The 17,500-nt window shown below is 39.4% G+C and overlaps 1 protein-coding gene and 1 pseudogene across 1 annotated transcript; both read left to right on the forward strand.

Moving 5' to 3' along the window:
* The first annotated feature begins 578 nt into the window (after window positions 1-578).
* Window positions 579-7,433, forward strand: LOC138026783 (uncharacterized). The gene is made up of 3 exons (XM_068874235.1): window positions 579-681; window positions 5,052-5,117; window positions 6,658-7,433. Exons 1-3 carry the CDS (start codon window positions 646-648, stop codon window positions 7,315-7,317), a joined length of 762 nt encoding a protein of 253 aa, XP_068730336.1. The 5' UTR covers window positions 579-645; the 3' UTR covers window positions 7,318-7,433.
* Window positions 7,434-15,945: 8,512 nt separating this feature from the next.
* Window positions 15,946-17,500, forward strand: part of LOC138026784 (uncharacterized) — a 10,214-nt pseudogene continuing 8,659 nt past the window's right edge.

Raw genomic sequence — 17,500 nt, forward strand, 5'->3', positions numbered from 1 at the left:
CAACGGTGTTCAACTTACAACTGTGCGAACTTTGTAAGGAGGGGTGACTGTCAATCAAATTCTCAATTTATGATCTCTTTGTAGGTCATAAAAGATGAAAGAACGTTTAGAGAAAAAGGCAATTCTTGGCTCAACGAAATATCCTTTAGTAACCCTAGCCCAAGCCTTGATCACATCAATTCCAAGCTCGAGGCTTTTCACTGGTGCAAAATAAAATTGGAAGAAATTTTAGGGTTGTTGAAAGTGGAAGCTTTTTTTCTTCATTTTTGTTTTATTTTCTTTTTCTCTTTAGTACAAGTAAGAGAAAGGTCAGAGGGCGCATGGACATAATACCAATTGACATTTCTCGTGGCAGAATAAACAACTGGTAAGCTTAGCACATGGGCTCCTGGCACTTGTTATTGAAACGTTTTGCTCTGTTGGAGATTTGTAAGCTGCTTATGACATGCAAAATCCCATTTCTTATACTTTGGCCCCTGCTCAAATGGCTAAGGCATCATATGACATCATTGTTCTTCTGTTCGCCTTGTCAGAAAACCCCGGTCATCTTACTGTAGAGTTTATTTTGACAGGGTAGGCTGTCGTGCGCAGTCTTACAGTCAGTTGCTTTCCACACTCTTAGAACCGTGCGCTCAATTTGTTGTGATGATGTTAGTGCCATTTTCAGGTCTGGTCCTTCTGGTAAGTAAAAACACACTTCCCTCAGTCATCGTGATAAAAAGCGTTTCCATCTTACCGACCAATTTTTAACGCTAGTAAAACGACTTCGATTTTAATTTGTCCAAGAAAGGGCAATCGCCGAAATGCGTACGGCTTAGCCTCGATGTTCCAAAGTTTAGCCGACATTTTGCTAATATTCGCAATTGAAATCACCGAACTTTAGAGCTCTCTAATGCCCGTTTCAGTTTATTACAATCAATATTCGTGGTAGACACATCTTAAAAAACGCCGAGCATAAGTTTTTGAGCAGATTCCTGTACATTCTCCTCCGTAGAATGCGGCCAAGAGAAGCCAATGAATTCAGTAAGCACGCATTATTTAATAAATGAAACCCGCGTTTATGCTTGCTAGGTGTTATGCTATCAATTTCAGCGCAAGGTACAAGTATCTCAAATCAACACTTAAAGAACCTTAATCACCCACTTTACATTGCGCGCCCACATTACGTCAGTCGCCATTTTCAGGGCCCCTGAAACTCTAAATTACATGACTGTGTGAAGTAATCTGTTTCCATCGGACATCAAATGGGCTATTTAATTCTGTTTTCCATTGGAAAATAAGCTATGTTTATTGAGTTTCTAATATTATTACTGGGTTGCTAGTATGGCAAACCCAGTCGGAATCTACGTTTCATTTGTTGGTTTTATTTATTTTATTTATTGTTTTTTTTTTCGTGTCGGTAAAAGTCTTGCCTGTCACTTCCCTGCTAAGTAGTGTCTTTGTGCATTGAGCCTTCTGCGCGTATTTTCTTAGGATCGAGAGGGTAGTGGGAAATGCTTAGATTTCTCAGGTGGACACAGTAGAATGATTAACTTTACCGGCAATGGCGTCGAAAGTCCTGTAACGCGAATGGCGTTTTAGTGGATCTTTGAACAAAATATACCCTTATGAAGCTCAATAATCGCAAGTCAATGGGGTACTGAACAAGACAGGTGGTGGAATCTTAAAGGCGACGGGTAATGGACTTCGACAACAATCTGTCGCCAGCCGATCCGTAATCAAAGTGAGCTGTATTTCTAATATTTGCCAAGCCAAGTGTGGTGTTATGTATAACACTTAAACCAAATGGAAAATGCTCTGTTAACATTAAACTAATGGGTTCAATAAAGACAGAGAAGGAATCGAACACCTTCAGTGAATTTGTGATCTCTGTTGTCTGGCTATTTGTATTTATTTCTACTCAACTCTGCACAGTCTTCGTGTCAAAATAAGGTAAGCGTCTTTCTGTTGTGTTAACTTATTTAAATATAAATATACCATGCGACGTAAACTTGATTTCCACTCTCAAAATTACCTCCAGAACCTACTTTTTGCGTAGAATAAGCTTTTAGAATGGTATTCTTGTCTTCTGTGGTGATACTTGCCGATTCGGGAACATTTTGTGAAAAAATATTTATAACGGGTCACACGTGCAACTTGATCGCCCGAACTTCCCCTATTATGCATAACATCCACTTGGCCTTTTGGCATCCCATTGGAAAAAACTCGTAAAATATTCGCGGACTCGTCGATTTCTCTGAAATTTGAAAGGATGATTGCTAACGAATATAGAACCAACTATTGCTAACGAATATAGAATTGAGGAGATACGGGATATTTTTTAAAGTAGGAACGCATTGCGTACGTGTGGTAGTGCAGTAACTTGACCGTGTTTTTTCCATAACTGTCAACTGAGATGTGTTTTGTTTTTCCAGGAGATTCAAGTTGTCCTTGCGTAATATATAGTACACGATATTGTTTGGTTTTGTAAATCATTACAGTGCCATGGTAGACATCTTTGCTAGATACCCCCTGAGAAGACATGTGGTTCAGTAAAATACTAAACCCAGCACGATTAAAGAAAATAAAAGGAAATTGAGAAACATTTGGCTTCAAGGCTGACATGTTGATCATTTACAACTTCTTTTTCACCACAAGCTTAAGCGTGTACTCTAAGCTTCTGACAGCTTTCCAAGACCGATGTTTCTAAAGTTAAGCCCTTTCTAGCGGGGTTAGTATTTGGATGGGGGACGTCAAAATATGCGACTTGCTGTCACGAACATACAACCAAAAATTCTATTTTAACGCTCAAAAATGCGAACTAAGCAAGGTACAGATTTTGCTACCCTGTTTTATGCAAAACAAATATTGACGCAAAAGTAAATAAATTTGAATATGCAGTTTTTAAGAAGAGCAGAAGGAACTTTATGGATGTGTCGATCGAGAATAAAACAATTTGCCACATTTCGGGTGATTTAATTCGTTTTTTTAAACTTGACTTCATTTTTTATATTGTTTGGCCGTTGAAAGCTATTTTCTTATTTTCTTTCTACGTCAAAACGGCGAACAAACTGGTTCCCAAGAAATATTGGAGTATTCGTTCTATGCAAAATACTTCTAATGAAGTATTCGTTCTATGCAAAATAATGTTCACAGTGGAACACACAAGTAGGAAGCAAGATCTAGAAATAACGTAGAAAATTCTCCTTACCTTTAAAGCTTGCCTTTCTCAAAGAAAAAGCATCTGTCCACTTTATCGAATAGTTTAATACTGAATCAATCATGGCGGGCGAAAAGATCCCACAATAAATTCTTGCTTACAGCATCTTCATTGAAATGTGTCACGATGGGTGAGTGGTTTAACGCGTTAGCAAGGTCATTGTGAAGGTACTCTCTCGATTATTGATGTGGTGGCCGATAACTTCGTGTATGTTAACCTTTTTAAAATGGGTGCTTAGACTTAAATACTGTTGAACAATGCTGTTTGAAATGGGTGTTGAGGCTTAAGTAAGCACTATTTCAGATGCTGCTTACACATTGATCAACAGTACTCATTCGAAATAGTATTTTTAGGGTACTCCATTTGGGTACTCCATAGGGTACTCCATGGAGTAGGGCTCCGCGTTTTGTCCTCTCCCGATTGAGGTCCAGTTAAAAGTTCAAACATTTAAGTACAACGCGTAGAAACTGTATTTCCCTCTTGAATTCAACGTAGAAGTAGCTCCACGCTTCATAGAAAAGCGCACGAAATGAGGGTATTCTGCTGTTTTTCTGACCGAAATCCATTTAATATCACAGGATAATCCTCCTCGAGGATCTTCGAAGTGTTTTTTTTATTTCCCTGACAAAATTGCCATCGTATGAATGATGGCATTGAGAAACATCAAAATAAGCCAAAAGATCCTGTACAAATAGTTAGGAAAAAAGAAGTTATTATCGTTCTACCTTTCTTAGGTCATCACAGTAATGACCTCACAAAACAGCTGAGGTCTTGCATAAACAAATTCTATGGTATTTTAAACCTCAAAATAGTTTTTCAGAACACCCGAAGAATCAAGTCTTTTTTCCTTACAAAGATAAACTAGGTCCTTCCTTCAGGTCAAAAGTAGTGTACAGAGCAAACTGCTGGGATTGCAATGGTTTCTATATAGGGAAAACGAAACGCCGATTACGTGACAGGAAAGCAGAAAATTTTAAAGCCCTGACTCCAAATTGTCACGAATCTGCAATTGCTGATCATGTTTTCTTAACCAAGCATAGAATTAAGTGGGATCATTTTGAAATATTAGCAACTGGTCGATCAGACATGCATCGTAAAATTAAAGAGTCTCTGTTTATCCGTGATCTAAAGCCAGCCTTAAATCAAACCGTTGGCAGTGAAAAAGTTTATCTCTGTTATTAGCATATTTCTTGTCGTTTTATGTCAATCAAATTTGTTAGTTCCCTGTCCGTACAGTTGTATTTTTGAATTTAAATTTATCTGTAACTGAATAATAATCACTTCTGATGATGTATGTTGTAACATACGAAACGTTAAGTTTATAAAAAGTGATCGCGGCAGTTCAAGCAAATGTTTGTAACTGCTGTTTGCGTTTTATTCTTATTGAAACTTAAATGGCCCAAGTCCCAAGAATTTTTATGTCACCAAGACGTATTATTTGTGGTATAAGTTGTTTTCCCTTATTTCCTGCACCAGTCAGGGGCACCCAATGACCAAACTTTTCAAAAATGCATCACAAATGCCTTAAATGGATTTCTTTGTGCTTTAGAAGCCTGTTTCATTAATTTGGAGATGCCCTAAAAACTATTTACCGTATTTCCTCGAATAATAGCCGTCCCTCGATTAATCGCCTCCCTCGAATAGTCGCCCACCTTTGACCGAAATATTTAAATTAATCGCCTCCCTCGAATAATGCCCCCCCCCCCACCACCCCCACTCCCAAACAAATTTGAAACACTAAAAAGCCCATGTTCGACAACAACAACAAAGACGCGCAATGTAAAGTGAGTAAGGTTCTTTAACTGAGCGTCTTGTTGAACACAAAATTAACAGATGATATCTTTGTTGTTAGGGTTTGTCTGTTGTGGGAAACGTGATTGGATGTCAAACCGCCGAAACACCGCATGCGGGAAGCACGGTAAGACTCCCAAGTACCGAAATTTGCAGGAATCAGAAATCATCGTGTGTTCCCATCACATTGCATTTTTCTAGTGTTCTTTTATTTGACCTTTTTTTTCTACGTTATTTTCCCTGTTTTACCGAAATTTCGAATCATTAGTGACTTTCTTTCAAGTACCGATAGCTTATATTTAGCTTATATTTAGACGAGACGAAGAAAGATGAGATATCATTTATCCCAGACTCGAAGAGATTTAATTTGGCCTTAGACTGCAGTATAACCGTATTTATCGGCATGAGTGTGATTTCGCATACCAGGGAGACATTATTCATTTAGAATCTCTGTATGGTGGCCAATTTACATTATCAACTCCGTTGATAAAACCAAATTTGTATACTACTTCCCTACCGACGCAGCACCACAGTTTCTTTAGAAACTACCCCTTCAGACATTATTCATTGTTCTTTGCCACAATACCAATAGTATTCTCTCTTTCTCCCCCTTAACCTTTCTTTGCTTCTTGAAATAGTCAAACACCGCGCGACGGCACAAAACAACTTCAGGGACATTAAAAAAACTCGTGACACCCAAAGAAAACTGAAATAAAGTAAATGATACCAAAAGGGAGAGACTGATGAGGAAACAAATAAAGAATATTCATAAAACTGACCTCAATGCGCAGAAGATCGCTTTCATGTGGAATCTTGGCAAAGCAGCAGTTCCCACAACCAATGAAAGCACTCTTTTAAATAATGAAACAAAAGTTACGGTAACCGTTCTATGTCTTTTAAGGCCTCGTTTATGTGCAGAAAAGGTGTGCCAGATCGAGGGGTTACCCGCCTACCCGAGCCAACTTTTTTCCACGCAAACACTTTGGCTCACTTAGCCGGGTCAACTCGGTCACGACAAGATAACAAGATAATAGGAGAACTTTGTGAAGAATACTATTCCTCGCCATTATAATAATATCGCGATTATTCCAAGTCGCTCGGCATGGAAGGTGTGTATCAACATTGCATGAATGAAATTGGTATGAGCGGTGTGGATGTTTGTGGAAAAAATTGAAAGTTCATCGTCAGGTGCTCGCGTCCTCCTCATAACCTCAAATTTTCTCAATTCACGTTGTTGTCAGGACCAGAACGGCTACGAAATGTTCCAAGTTGTAAAACGCACGTGGGGGACGTGCATAGACTTTGTTTCCAAACTATTGATCATGAACAAAGTCGGATCCAACAATGCAACATTGTGGGTTGTAAATGTTGAGGTAGTGGCAAAACATTATCCAACATTGCTTGACGAAACTGATTCAAGTCAGGAAAAGCCATTTGTCAAACTGCCGACCGCTTGTTCAGGATAGCCGATCTTTTAACACGTTTTCAAGGTAGTAAAAAGAAAAGTGACCGTGAAGTTTGACGACTTAAATCCTCTCGGTTCTTGAAAAAGGATCGCAGATATTGAAAGCTAACAAATTTCTAACAAACTAGACGGAGAAATGAAAATGTCTCTGTGTCTGCGTACAAGGATATGGAATAAAATTGTAATCTTTGTTTTTCGCTAGGGAGACACTTCTCATCATTTTTTCCATCCGTACTCCTGCGTGGATTACCTAAAGCATGGCGACTCCAAGTGTGGAATCTACAAACTGTTCGACACAAGTGGCAACAGCTTTCCGGCTTATTGCGATTTTCAGTCAGAACCCGGATCTGCTTGGACCTTAGTGATGTCTTGGAGCCATTCTCGTCGTAGCCTTGCCCCATTTAGTACAAATCAATTCAATTTTGACGCACCAGTGAACGAGAACGCGCAAAATTGGAATCTGTACCGCCTGAGTTTGGCACGAATAAGATCCCTGCAGAGTCACTCCACTCACTGGCGAGCAACATGCAGTTTCCCGATCCACGGCGTTGATTATCGCGATTATGTCCGTGGAAACTTCAGGGACTTTGACATCGTAGATTATCGTGGAAGTGGCGATTGCAAAAAAGTGGAATTCGTTAACATACGGGGGCATGTTGGCATGCACGTAACAGCAACATTTTATCAGAGTTCTTGGCTCCTGCACATCAACAGTCCTTCAACTAATTGTCAGTTTAACCCGTCTGCTGGATCGGTGACTAGTGAAGACAACTTTGGTTTTTATGGGTCCAGCAACCCTGCGTTCCGCTGTACCCATAATGATACGACGACTACACAGTGGTGGTTTGGAAGTCATCTGTGAGAGACAGTTCTTAACCACAGTCGGGGCTTAGTAATACAAACAGACGTGAATGATGATGTTAGATCATAACCGACTTGGATATGGGATATGAAGAAATTGTCAGGTAATTAAATAAAAGAAAAAAATAATGGCGTGTGTCGTTTTTGTGACTGTGTGAATTGCAATTTTGTTGCTTTGGTATAGTAATCACATCTCCTTGGCCGATTACGCATGAAGCCCCACGACATTAGAAAAAAAAAGTTAAATTAAATCGCGGTGAGACAACGGAGAATACATTAGTTTAAAAGTGATTTGATGTCCTAAGGCTTTTGATATTAAACTCAACTATGGAGATACAAGCCATACTGTACAGGTTACATGAACGTCTACATAACATGCATGAGTATGACTTTTCATATCGAGGGTAAACCGATTTTAATAACCTAGCACATCCCTTTTGTTTATTGGGAACGTCTAATTGGTCGTACATTTTACCAAGCAGCAGCATTTCTCGTAGCGGAACATAGAATTCGAGAACATAGTACCTAAATCAATACTGCTTCGTACATTGCATGCATCTGCCAAGTTTCATTATGTTTGGCCAATTTGAAAATAAATTATCAATTTTTCGGCTGCTTACACTGATCATGATTTAGGGTTAACTGCCTCCTTTTTTAGACGAAACGCGTCGGGGAATAAACAAGTTTTACAGGTACAGTTCGTAGAGTGATGCTCACTAGTTTAGTTTTTTAATTGTTAATCCTGTTGAAATCTTCTCAGTGCCTGCGATTACACTCGGGCCTATAAAAAGTTTTGTCGAAATTTAAATATATATAAAAAAAAAAAACAAAAAAACAAAACGAAACAATTGTACGCTAGTGCTTACTTGGCTTTCAGGCAGGTATGCCCCTGGTCTATAACCCGGATGTCAAGTATACATTCACATTATTTTCATTCATCGAGTCGTTTCACGGGAACACATGAGCCTAAGCAATTGACCTGCTCCCAACTGAGTGGCTTCATAGCTCAGTTAGTAGAGCATTGAACTGGAATCGCAGAGGTCTAAGTTGGGTTGAACGAAGCCCGTTGAAGCAACCTGAAATTTTCAGGTGTCTTTCTTGTCCTCAATTCGGCTTGTAAAATTTAGTCGCCGCGAATTGAGACGGTCACCAGTAAATATGATTTAATGTTATTGGAAATGTGTATCAGCTGTGACAGTAAGAGAAAAAAAAGTGAAAAAAAAGGGATAAAATCTGGAATTTGGTCATCTTACGACGTATTTTCGAGGAACTGCCTTATAAGGCTAACAAAGGTGTTTGCAGCAAAGAGGACTCGAAATAATGGTCTAATTTCAACAATTACGATACTCCATCAACTGTAGATTACTATAGTCAGAAGCCCATGCATGGACTCTTCTGCTATCGAACTGAACTATTTCAGTTACAGCTTCTGGGCGCACAGCATTAGTGACATTTGGCGTTTCACGAAGAAAAGAAATTTAACGGTGGTTGTTTCTTTTGCGGTTCTCAAAAACTATGAAAACCACGAATTTTAGTCTTGATCTTCTTGGCATTTTGCCGACATTGTGATTTGACAAAAGCTGCTCTCAGGAAGCATCATTGGCCCAGCTGTGGTGATACGCCAATCCATCACGTGCGACTACTGTATTTAAATTCACGGATATTTTTAACAAAAATCACGGATCACCGAAATCTCATAGAACGGCAATACGCTCACGTCGGCAATAGAACCTGGAATTCGACCATCTTACAACGTATTTTCGAGAAACTGCAGTTTATGAAGAAAAAGATTTTTTGCCCTGGTATGGCGAGGACACGGGGTCAAACCCTGTTAAGTCCTACATTTTTCAGGCTTATCTACACAATTGCTAAAATTGCGTTCAGAACTGCGAGTTTCATAGCTTCACTTGATTTCAATATCATATCCGCAGTTCAATATATGATTCATTTCATATATCATTTCGTTCGTTGATTCATTCATCACGGGAACATTTGAACCCACAAATGACCAGCTCCCAACATCAGTGGTTCAGCTCAGTTGGTTAGAGCGTCCTAAATTTTTCAGGCTTCTCTACGCAAATTGCTAATTAAAAATTGCGTTCATAACTGCGAGGATCTTGCTTTCACTTGATAAAAAAGGCTATACCAGCAAAAACCGATACTCGAAATGATGGTCTAATTCCATCAGTTACCATCTACTGTAGACAAGGTGGAGTTAAGATTTTAAATCATTGGTTCGAATTCCCCTCAAGCCAGAATTTGCCAAACATCTTTTGTTTTGTTATTACTTCGTAATTATTATATCTCTCAGATAGTACGCGCGCTGTAATTGGCTAAATTTGCGGGCCGTATTTTACAGTACGGCCCGCTGTACAGCCCGCTAAATTTAAAATTTCGACAAAACATCATCTAGTGAGTTTTCAAGTCATTTCTGTTTCATAAACTTGTACTGAAAACAGTTTGAATCTTGCAAGCAACTATTTCAAACTTAACAGCCAAGAAGATTTAGTTTTTGGGATTTTGGCACGGCATTCTTTGTGGCAGTTGAACCTTCCGCTTCACTTTGACTAGTTTCCTTGCCCGCGCGCCGGTTAACCTCAGAGATCGTTTTCTCTGTCCGTACTGTAAGTTACGGGTCCCGTTGATTTATGGCCCAAGCGCGAAGCGCGCGGGCCATAAATCAACGGGAAAAAACTCGGTCCGTAACTTACAGTACGGACCTCGAACTCGGTTATTAAGAGGTATGTAATGTTCCTTATTGCTATGATCAAAACTCTTAAGATGCGTTTTTCGTAGTCCAGATAAATAGGTCTTTCAAAGATATAGAAAAACATCACTAGTGTCCAAAAATCACGTGATACTCTCGCTCAACGATATCCTATACATATTGTCCACTCCAGCGGTCTACTATAGTATCGCAAGCTATCGTATTGATGGACTACAAAAGTTGTAAAATGCTGCTGCACTGTTGGTACCAGAGATCCCAAAAGATGAAGATATTAACGCCTGACTCAGTCACCGTGTTCAGTGTCTCCTTAGTTCCATGCTCTCTATCTCCACCCAGGTGTGTAAGCGAGTACCGGCCACAATACTGTGGGTAAGCCCTGCAATGGACTGGCATTCCGCCAGGGAGCTCGAGGGCGGAGGTAGCATTAATCTCATTGGCCTTAGCTACTTGAAACTGGAAGAATCAGTTCAGCTTTGTGACCCCGAGCGGCTGTGACTTTACCTTTTTGTCTTACATGACTTAACGGTCTTCAGGAACCCATGACTGGGGCGTTCAACTTTATTGTATTTGTGGAATATGGAACGGCGTTTTTACAGACCGACTTATTCTTAGATCGACTTTCTCGCGAAACGAGACGTTTCCAACTAATCACAAGTCATGCATGAGAAATTATTACCCATGGGATTGCGAATGGTCACTCGTCCAGGCCAGGTCTTGCTAATTTTAAGAACTCGTCTAAAAATAGCTTGATCTGTGAAAATGCCGTTACATAGCCCTAGTATTGAAGTTGTAGGCTCTTGGTAATGGGCTCCCGCTATCTTCCAGTCAAATTCAGAATTAATATATTCATGATTTCCAGAGTTCTCTTGCTCGTTTTCAATAGAACGCACTATGTGGAAACAAAACGTTTATTGATTTGCGTTTGTATGAAGCACATCTGGCAATTGTTACATAAGTTTAAGAGAGCTCTGACCCACACCTGTTTTGTTAACGTCTTTTTTTAGATCTCGGTTTTTCTTCATTCTTTTTGTAGCACGTTTATTATATTCGTTATTCGCTGTTTTCAATATTTGCTTAACACCTGAGGTCAAGAGATTAGACATTTCAACTTGGTTACTCGACAGCATTACCTGTAGAGTCAACATAAAATATCACGAATGGGCAAACCCAGAATTTGATAGTGATGGTGAAGATGATTATTACTTTCTGCTTCAGCTCAAGCTGGTTGGATCACGGCACAAGGGAAGCAGAATTGTGGTTCCACATTTCATCTTTAGGGGCATTAAATGAGCCGTTGTGATTCACGAGAAAAGGGAATTAAACGCCAGGTTATTCCTTTTTTATGATTTCTCAAGAATGTGAAAACAGAGACTTTTGTCTTGATCGTCTTAGTGGCATGTTGCCGACATTGGGATTTGAGAAAAGCCGTTCTCACGAAGTATTATTGTTGATGCGGCAAGTCCATTACGTGCGACTATTTGAGTTCAAGGATATTTTTCTGCAGCAAAAATCACGGATCACAGCCTAACTGAGATCTCTTAAGACTGCAAAAATTATAACCCTTTCGTACTTAATAAAAAAAAAAAAAACAACAACAACACAGAAAGAAATTAAATGCAGTTCTTGTTTCAAAATGTTCTTTAGCATCCCCAGACAAAGCGTTGATCTGACCAATCAACAATTGGAAGCACTTCGGAGGCTTTTCACTGGTGCAGAAACATAATTGAGAGCAATTTTACTGAGGGTTTCTGTTAGTAAAAATCTCTTTCCTCTTTTATCTTCTGTCTTTTTCGCAAAAGCAGTGGGATAGGAGGGCGGTTGGACATAATACCAATTGGATTTTCTCCTGGCGGAATAAACAACTGGTAAACTTTCACATCTGGCACATCTTTTTATACTTTAATCTTTAATCACAATAATTGCCACTAGCCCTTACAAGCAATTTCTAATCCGGCAATTGAGCGGTCACCGTTCGCTAAAAGAACAAAACAAAACAAAACAAAACAAAAACGATGTAATTATATTATTATATTTAAGTAGTGGACACTCTGCGGATGAATTCGGAGTATGATGACGATCTAACAACATCAGGCGACAACACGTTCTATACAGGGATTGATCTTACATGGAAAGAGTGTTATAAGCGTCGACTGAAGAGAATTACCAGGAGCTCCTCAAGGGAAGCCTCTATTTTTTCACATGCAAATTTTCCCCCGCGTTAGCGTCCATTTCATGCTATATCCAGTCTAACCGTGAGAATACGAAACTCGCTTATTCCTTGAATCAACTGAGTAAATTTATTCTTAGGAACAGGATTTTCCTGCGGAAAGTATCATATTTCCCTTGGCGCTGAGATAGCTCTGTTTTGATTGGCCTTTACAACACTGGATGTGCTGAATCTCCCAAGAGAGCGGTTCTATAAAGAAATCTACTCTTGAGTATCACCTATGGCTTGTACAACAACAACAACAACATGACCTACGTTGGAGTCAATACAATTGCTGGAGTTTTACGTCCGAGTAGTCCCGAGTGATCCCTGCCATTTCAGTGTTTCGAGTAAGCCAACTGTGGGATAGGCTTAGCCACAAGTTGCCGTTAATTTCCCAAAACGTTGCCAATTAAAGTGTGTCTATTTTATTTCCAAAATTGCGGAAAAGTTGCTGAATTTCGAAAAACTTGCCGAAAAGTTGCTTTTCGTTTACTTGCTTGCACTTTAAGTTGGTTTTGTTGCGATTTAGATCATTTTGTCCACGCGTACGGCGCTTTTTACTGGCCGGAGTCCTGGCCGGATTTGTCTGAATTTATCTTTCTCTAGCTATTTTAGCTTTTCCGGGGGTAGCGAGATTTTCCCCTAGACTTAAACTTCCGCAAGGGACAACAGTTTGACCACTAACTAAGATCTCATCTAATGGAGGGCGACTAAGAAACCCAGAGTGGATGCACATCAGCTCTGTCTTATCATGATTTAGCTTCAAACCATTAGCAAGCAAGCATCCCCGATGAATGTCAGTGAGACATTGCTCCAAAGACTGTCTTGATTGTACAAGCTGTTGGTTACCCTTAAACGACAAATACAACTGAGAATCATCAGCGTAAAAATGATAACTGACATTATGACGCTTAACAACGTCAGCTAATGGAGAAGTATAGAGAAAGTAAAGAAGAGGCCCTAGTACTGAACCCTGTGGCACTCCAACATCAAGGTTGACAAGGCACGAGGAACACTCATTGATACCAACGAATTGCTTCCTACTCGTGAGGTACGAACTAAATCAGCTTAGAACAACTTCCCTGAGACCAAAACGATTAGCAAGTCTATCAAGTTAAATCGGCTTGAAAAAATAAATGGCTAGTAGAGAAGTTTCTCTGTGAAATCGCTAGGGCTTCTTTACAGTTGCCCTGTCAAAAGAAAGTCTTACTTAACCCTACTTGCATCTTTCCACCGCCCCCGCATTCAAGCATCGAAACAACCATGCAGTTCATAAACTCTGTGAACAATGAGTTTTCGGATGAATGCAAGCTCCTGCGTACCCACATGTTGGTGGAGACTTCAATCTCACCGGTATTAACTGGGAGAGTATGGAAATTACGGGACATAGCGACATCGAAATATCGAAAACTCTAATCGACTGTATTCAAGTGAACACAACTCATCACAGCTTACAAAACGTGCGACTCGTGGAGAAAATACCATCGATTTATTATTTACATCAAATCCAAACATGCTGTCAAGCGAGACCCATACTCCAAGCCCCAGCTATGTCCACGATTCTATATTTTTCGATCTGTCTGTTAAGCCCAAAGTGAACAAAAAACCTGCTTATTCTGTATATTTAAATACAAAAAAGCAAATCTTATACAAAGTCCAAATGTGACATCTACTGACTTTATGACAACGTAGGAAACAGCTTCCCGGCTTACTGCTATCGTATTTAATGCTGCTGCAGTATTAGTACTAGAGCGATATTAACACCTGACTCAGTCACCGTGTTCAGTGTTTCCTTCGTCAAGAAGCTTAGTTCCACTCTCTCTTATCTCCATCCAGGTGTGTAATGGAGCGTTTTCACTCACGTGACCAGCAACCATATTAGATTGCTGAAACAAAAGAATTTGCATAAAAAAAGGGTTCAAATCTCAGAGGTTAGTTTGGTACACCATCATGGCCGCCATTCCTTTGTTTTGGAACACCAACATGGCCGCCGCGACCTCCTGTGAAAACGTTCTATACACCCTTTTAATACGTCTAATAAATGTCGTTTTCCGCTAATGACGTCGAACTCTTGCTTTCAAATTTTCTTTAGAAATGTACAAAGGCCTAAAACGTTTCCGATTTCTTTTCTTGTTTGAAGCCTTTGTACATTTCTGAATAAATTTTAAAAGCATGAGTTTGACGTGATTAGCAGAAAACGGCATATATTAGACTTATTAAAAAGGTGTATACGTCGACATCACTAGGACTAGCATACCGTCAAGGGGAGGGGGAGGTAACAATATACTCCCATTCGCCTTGAGCTGCTTGAAACTGGAATGAGCAGTTCAGCTATATGAGCCCGAGGGGCTCGAGTCCAACTTTGCCTTTTTGTCTTGCATCACTTAACGGTCTTCACGAGCACATGACTAGGGCGTTCAACTTCATTGTATTTGTGGAATGTGGAAAGGCGTTTTTACAGACAGAATTATTTTTCGATTGATTTTCCCGCAAAACCAGACTTTTCCAGCTAATCAATCGTCTTGCATGAGAAATCATTACCCATGGGATTGAGAGTGATGGTCACCCGTGCAAGCTAAATCGTATTACAGAAGTGGACTAAAAATAGCTTGATATGTGAAAATGCCGTTACATAGACCTAGTATTGGAGCCCGGAGGGGTACTAAAAAAAATTAATAAGGGCAGACTCCGCCCCGAGGTCCGACCTCTTACCCTCTTATATACCATTTTTGGCAGAAAAGATACCCCTTTCGTATACTTTCCATTGGAAAATAATGAAAGGCCCTTTTAAGTAATACCAAAATGGCAGATTTCCCTACTCTTTCAGTATAGTTCGACTGGTGAAATCCCTTCCCTTTCATATACCTGAAGCGTGAAAAAAGGTACGGTAAACCCTTTCCGACGGAGCCTCCCCTTATAGGGAGTAACCATTCCCCTCCTCCCCCCCCCCCCCACCCTCCCGGGTATTGGAGTTGTAGGCACGTGGCTATGAGCTCCTGCTGTCTTCCACTCGAATTAAGCTTTACTAATTTACAGAGTTATTTTCCTCGTTTTTTATAAAACTCACTATGTAGAAAAAAATGTTTACTGATTTGCGTGTGTATGAAGCAAACGTGGCAAATTGTTACGTAAGTTTAAGAGAACTCTGACCCACATCTGTTTTTTTAAAACAAGATATATCCGCTTGAGGTCTTCTAGAATTTGACCTCAGTTTTTCCTTATGATTTTTGTAGCACGTTTGTCGTATTCCATATTAGCTGTTTTCAAATCCATTTTTGTTAAAGTTGTTTTAAACGTGAGTATTAATAGAGGAGCTCCAAACGCAGAACACCCGGTACCATGGTTAAGAAAATGCGACAAATTTTGGTTTTGGTCTTGTTTTGATGAGCAGAATTTCTCGTAGCGGAATAAACAACTGGAGAACTTAACAATCTTAAGTAGCGGGAATTTTAAGCTGCTCACGTCCAAAAATGATTGGACTAAAATGGCTGAAACTGCTGGATTAGCATTTAGTGCCTGTAGGGGAAAGGCTTCCGTACCAATTACCTTGATTAAAGATTAAAGAATCATCATATTACACAATTGTTGTTGTTGTGCGCCTTGTTTGAAAACCCTGGTAAGCTTACTTCAGCATTCATTTGGACAAGGTTAGCTTTCGTGTACACATAGGTTGTTCAATTGCCCTCCATAGTTTTAGAAATTTGCAGTCAGTTTGTTGTGAGTTCAATGGCTTCAACGATGTTAATTTTATTTTCAGGTCTCGGCCTTCTGGTAAGTAAAGTGCTACTTGATTTTTAGCCTCTAGTCGAAAGAATAATCACAGGTAATACGTCTAGCAATTTTACTTTTTTCCCTCTTTTCAACTTCCTATTTTGCCGCTACGGCTATATCGTTATAGTTAGGCTTGCCGTTCGGACCTTTGGACAACATTTGCCATTCGCAATAGACCAGTTTACAGTTCCCACTGAGCCATCGAAGCAACTCTAATCAAATGATGGTTTGTTACATTTATCATCTCGTTCGTAATCACAATATCACAGATATTTTCCAAACTCCCGTACGGCGATTAGAAATCTTCTCTCTTCTTAAAAAATAAGACACAAACAGCAGTGATAAACATATTGAACTTTTTCATTTTGATAATGACTTGACGTTTCGTATGTGCTCTACATACATTTTCAAAAGTAACCGTTGAAATTTAAAACAGCTATTTATATATAACAAAAAGGATGAGGGGACTGGAACCTAGATTAAGCAAATACTTAACAGTAAAAATATACAATAATAATAATTATAATAATAATAGAAACAGAAAAGATTAATAAAGCATCAGCTTTTCACTTCCGACGTTGACGTTGAAAGCTGGCTCAAGTTCTTGAATAAAGAAGGTCTCTTTTATTTTACAATGATAGTCAGTTTTGCCCTTCGCTAAAATATCAAAATGATCCCACTTGATGTTATGTCCAGTGGCCTTGACGTGGTCAGCAATGGCTGAAGTATTGTCATTTTTAGCTAGGGCCTTAAAATGTTCGGTTTTTCTATCGTGAAGCCGCCGTTTAGTTTTACCGATGTAAAAACCATTACAATCCCAACAATTTGCTCTGTAAATAACTCTGGATTGTTGTGAACGATTAATACGGTCCTTGTAAGGAAAGAAAGATTTTATACATCGAGTGCTTTGAAAAACAATCTTAAGGTTAACACAAGAGTAGAATTTGTACACACGAGATTTCAGGCGTTTAGCGACGTGGTTGCTTTGCAAACCTAAGTAGAGAAGTAGGATAACAATATCTTTCTTAGGAACTGTAGACACTGGATCGCTATGCTGATGTTGTCTGTTTTTGTTCAAAACATCGTTGATATGATAGTTGATTATTATGCCTTGTGGGTAGCCGTTCTGAAGAAGGAGTTTTCGAAGATCAATGAGGGCAGATTGTAGCAAGGAACCAGATGAACAAAGACGGTAGTAGCGATAAGTGAGGGAGCGGATGAGGTTTATTTTGTACTTTCGTGGAGTGAAGGAATCCCATTTCGTGTAGAGACCTGTGAAAGTTTTCTTTCGGTAGATGGATGTCGTGAAAGCGTTGTTTTGATTACGTGTGACAAGAATGTCCAAAAATGGAATTGCATTGTTATGTTCAAATTCAATGGTAAATTTAATATTGCGATGACAGCCGTTCTCTCTTCTTCTTTGAGCGCAGGCTATACCACTCTTTGCTCACAATATAAGCTTTAGTAAATGCTTTT

This window comes from Montipora capricornis, chromosome 12 (genome assembly GCF_036669925.1).
Source record: "Montipora capricornis isolate CH-2021 chromosome 12, ASM3666992v2, whole genome shotgun sequence".
NCBI classification, from domain to species: domain Eukaryota; kingdom Metazoa; phylum Cnidaria; class Anthozoa; order Scleractinia; family Acroporidae; genus Montipora; species Montipora capricornis.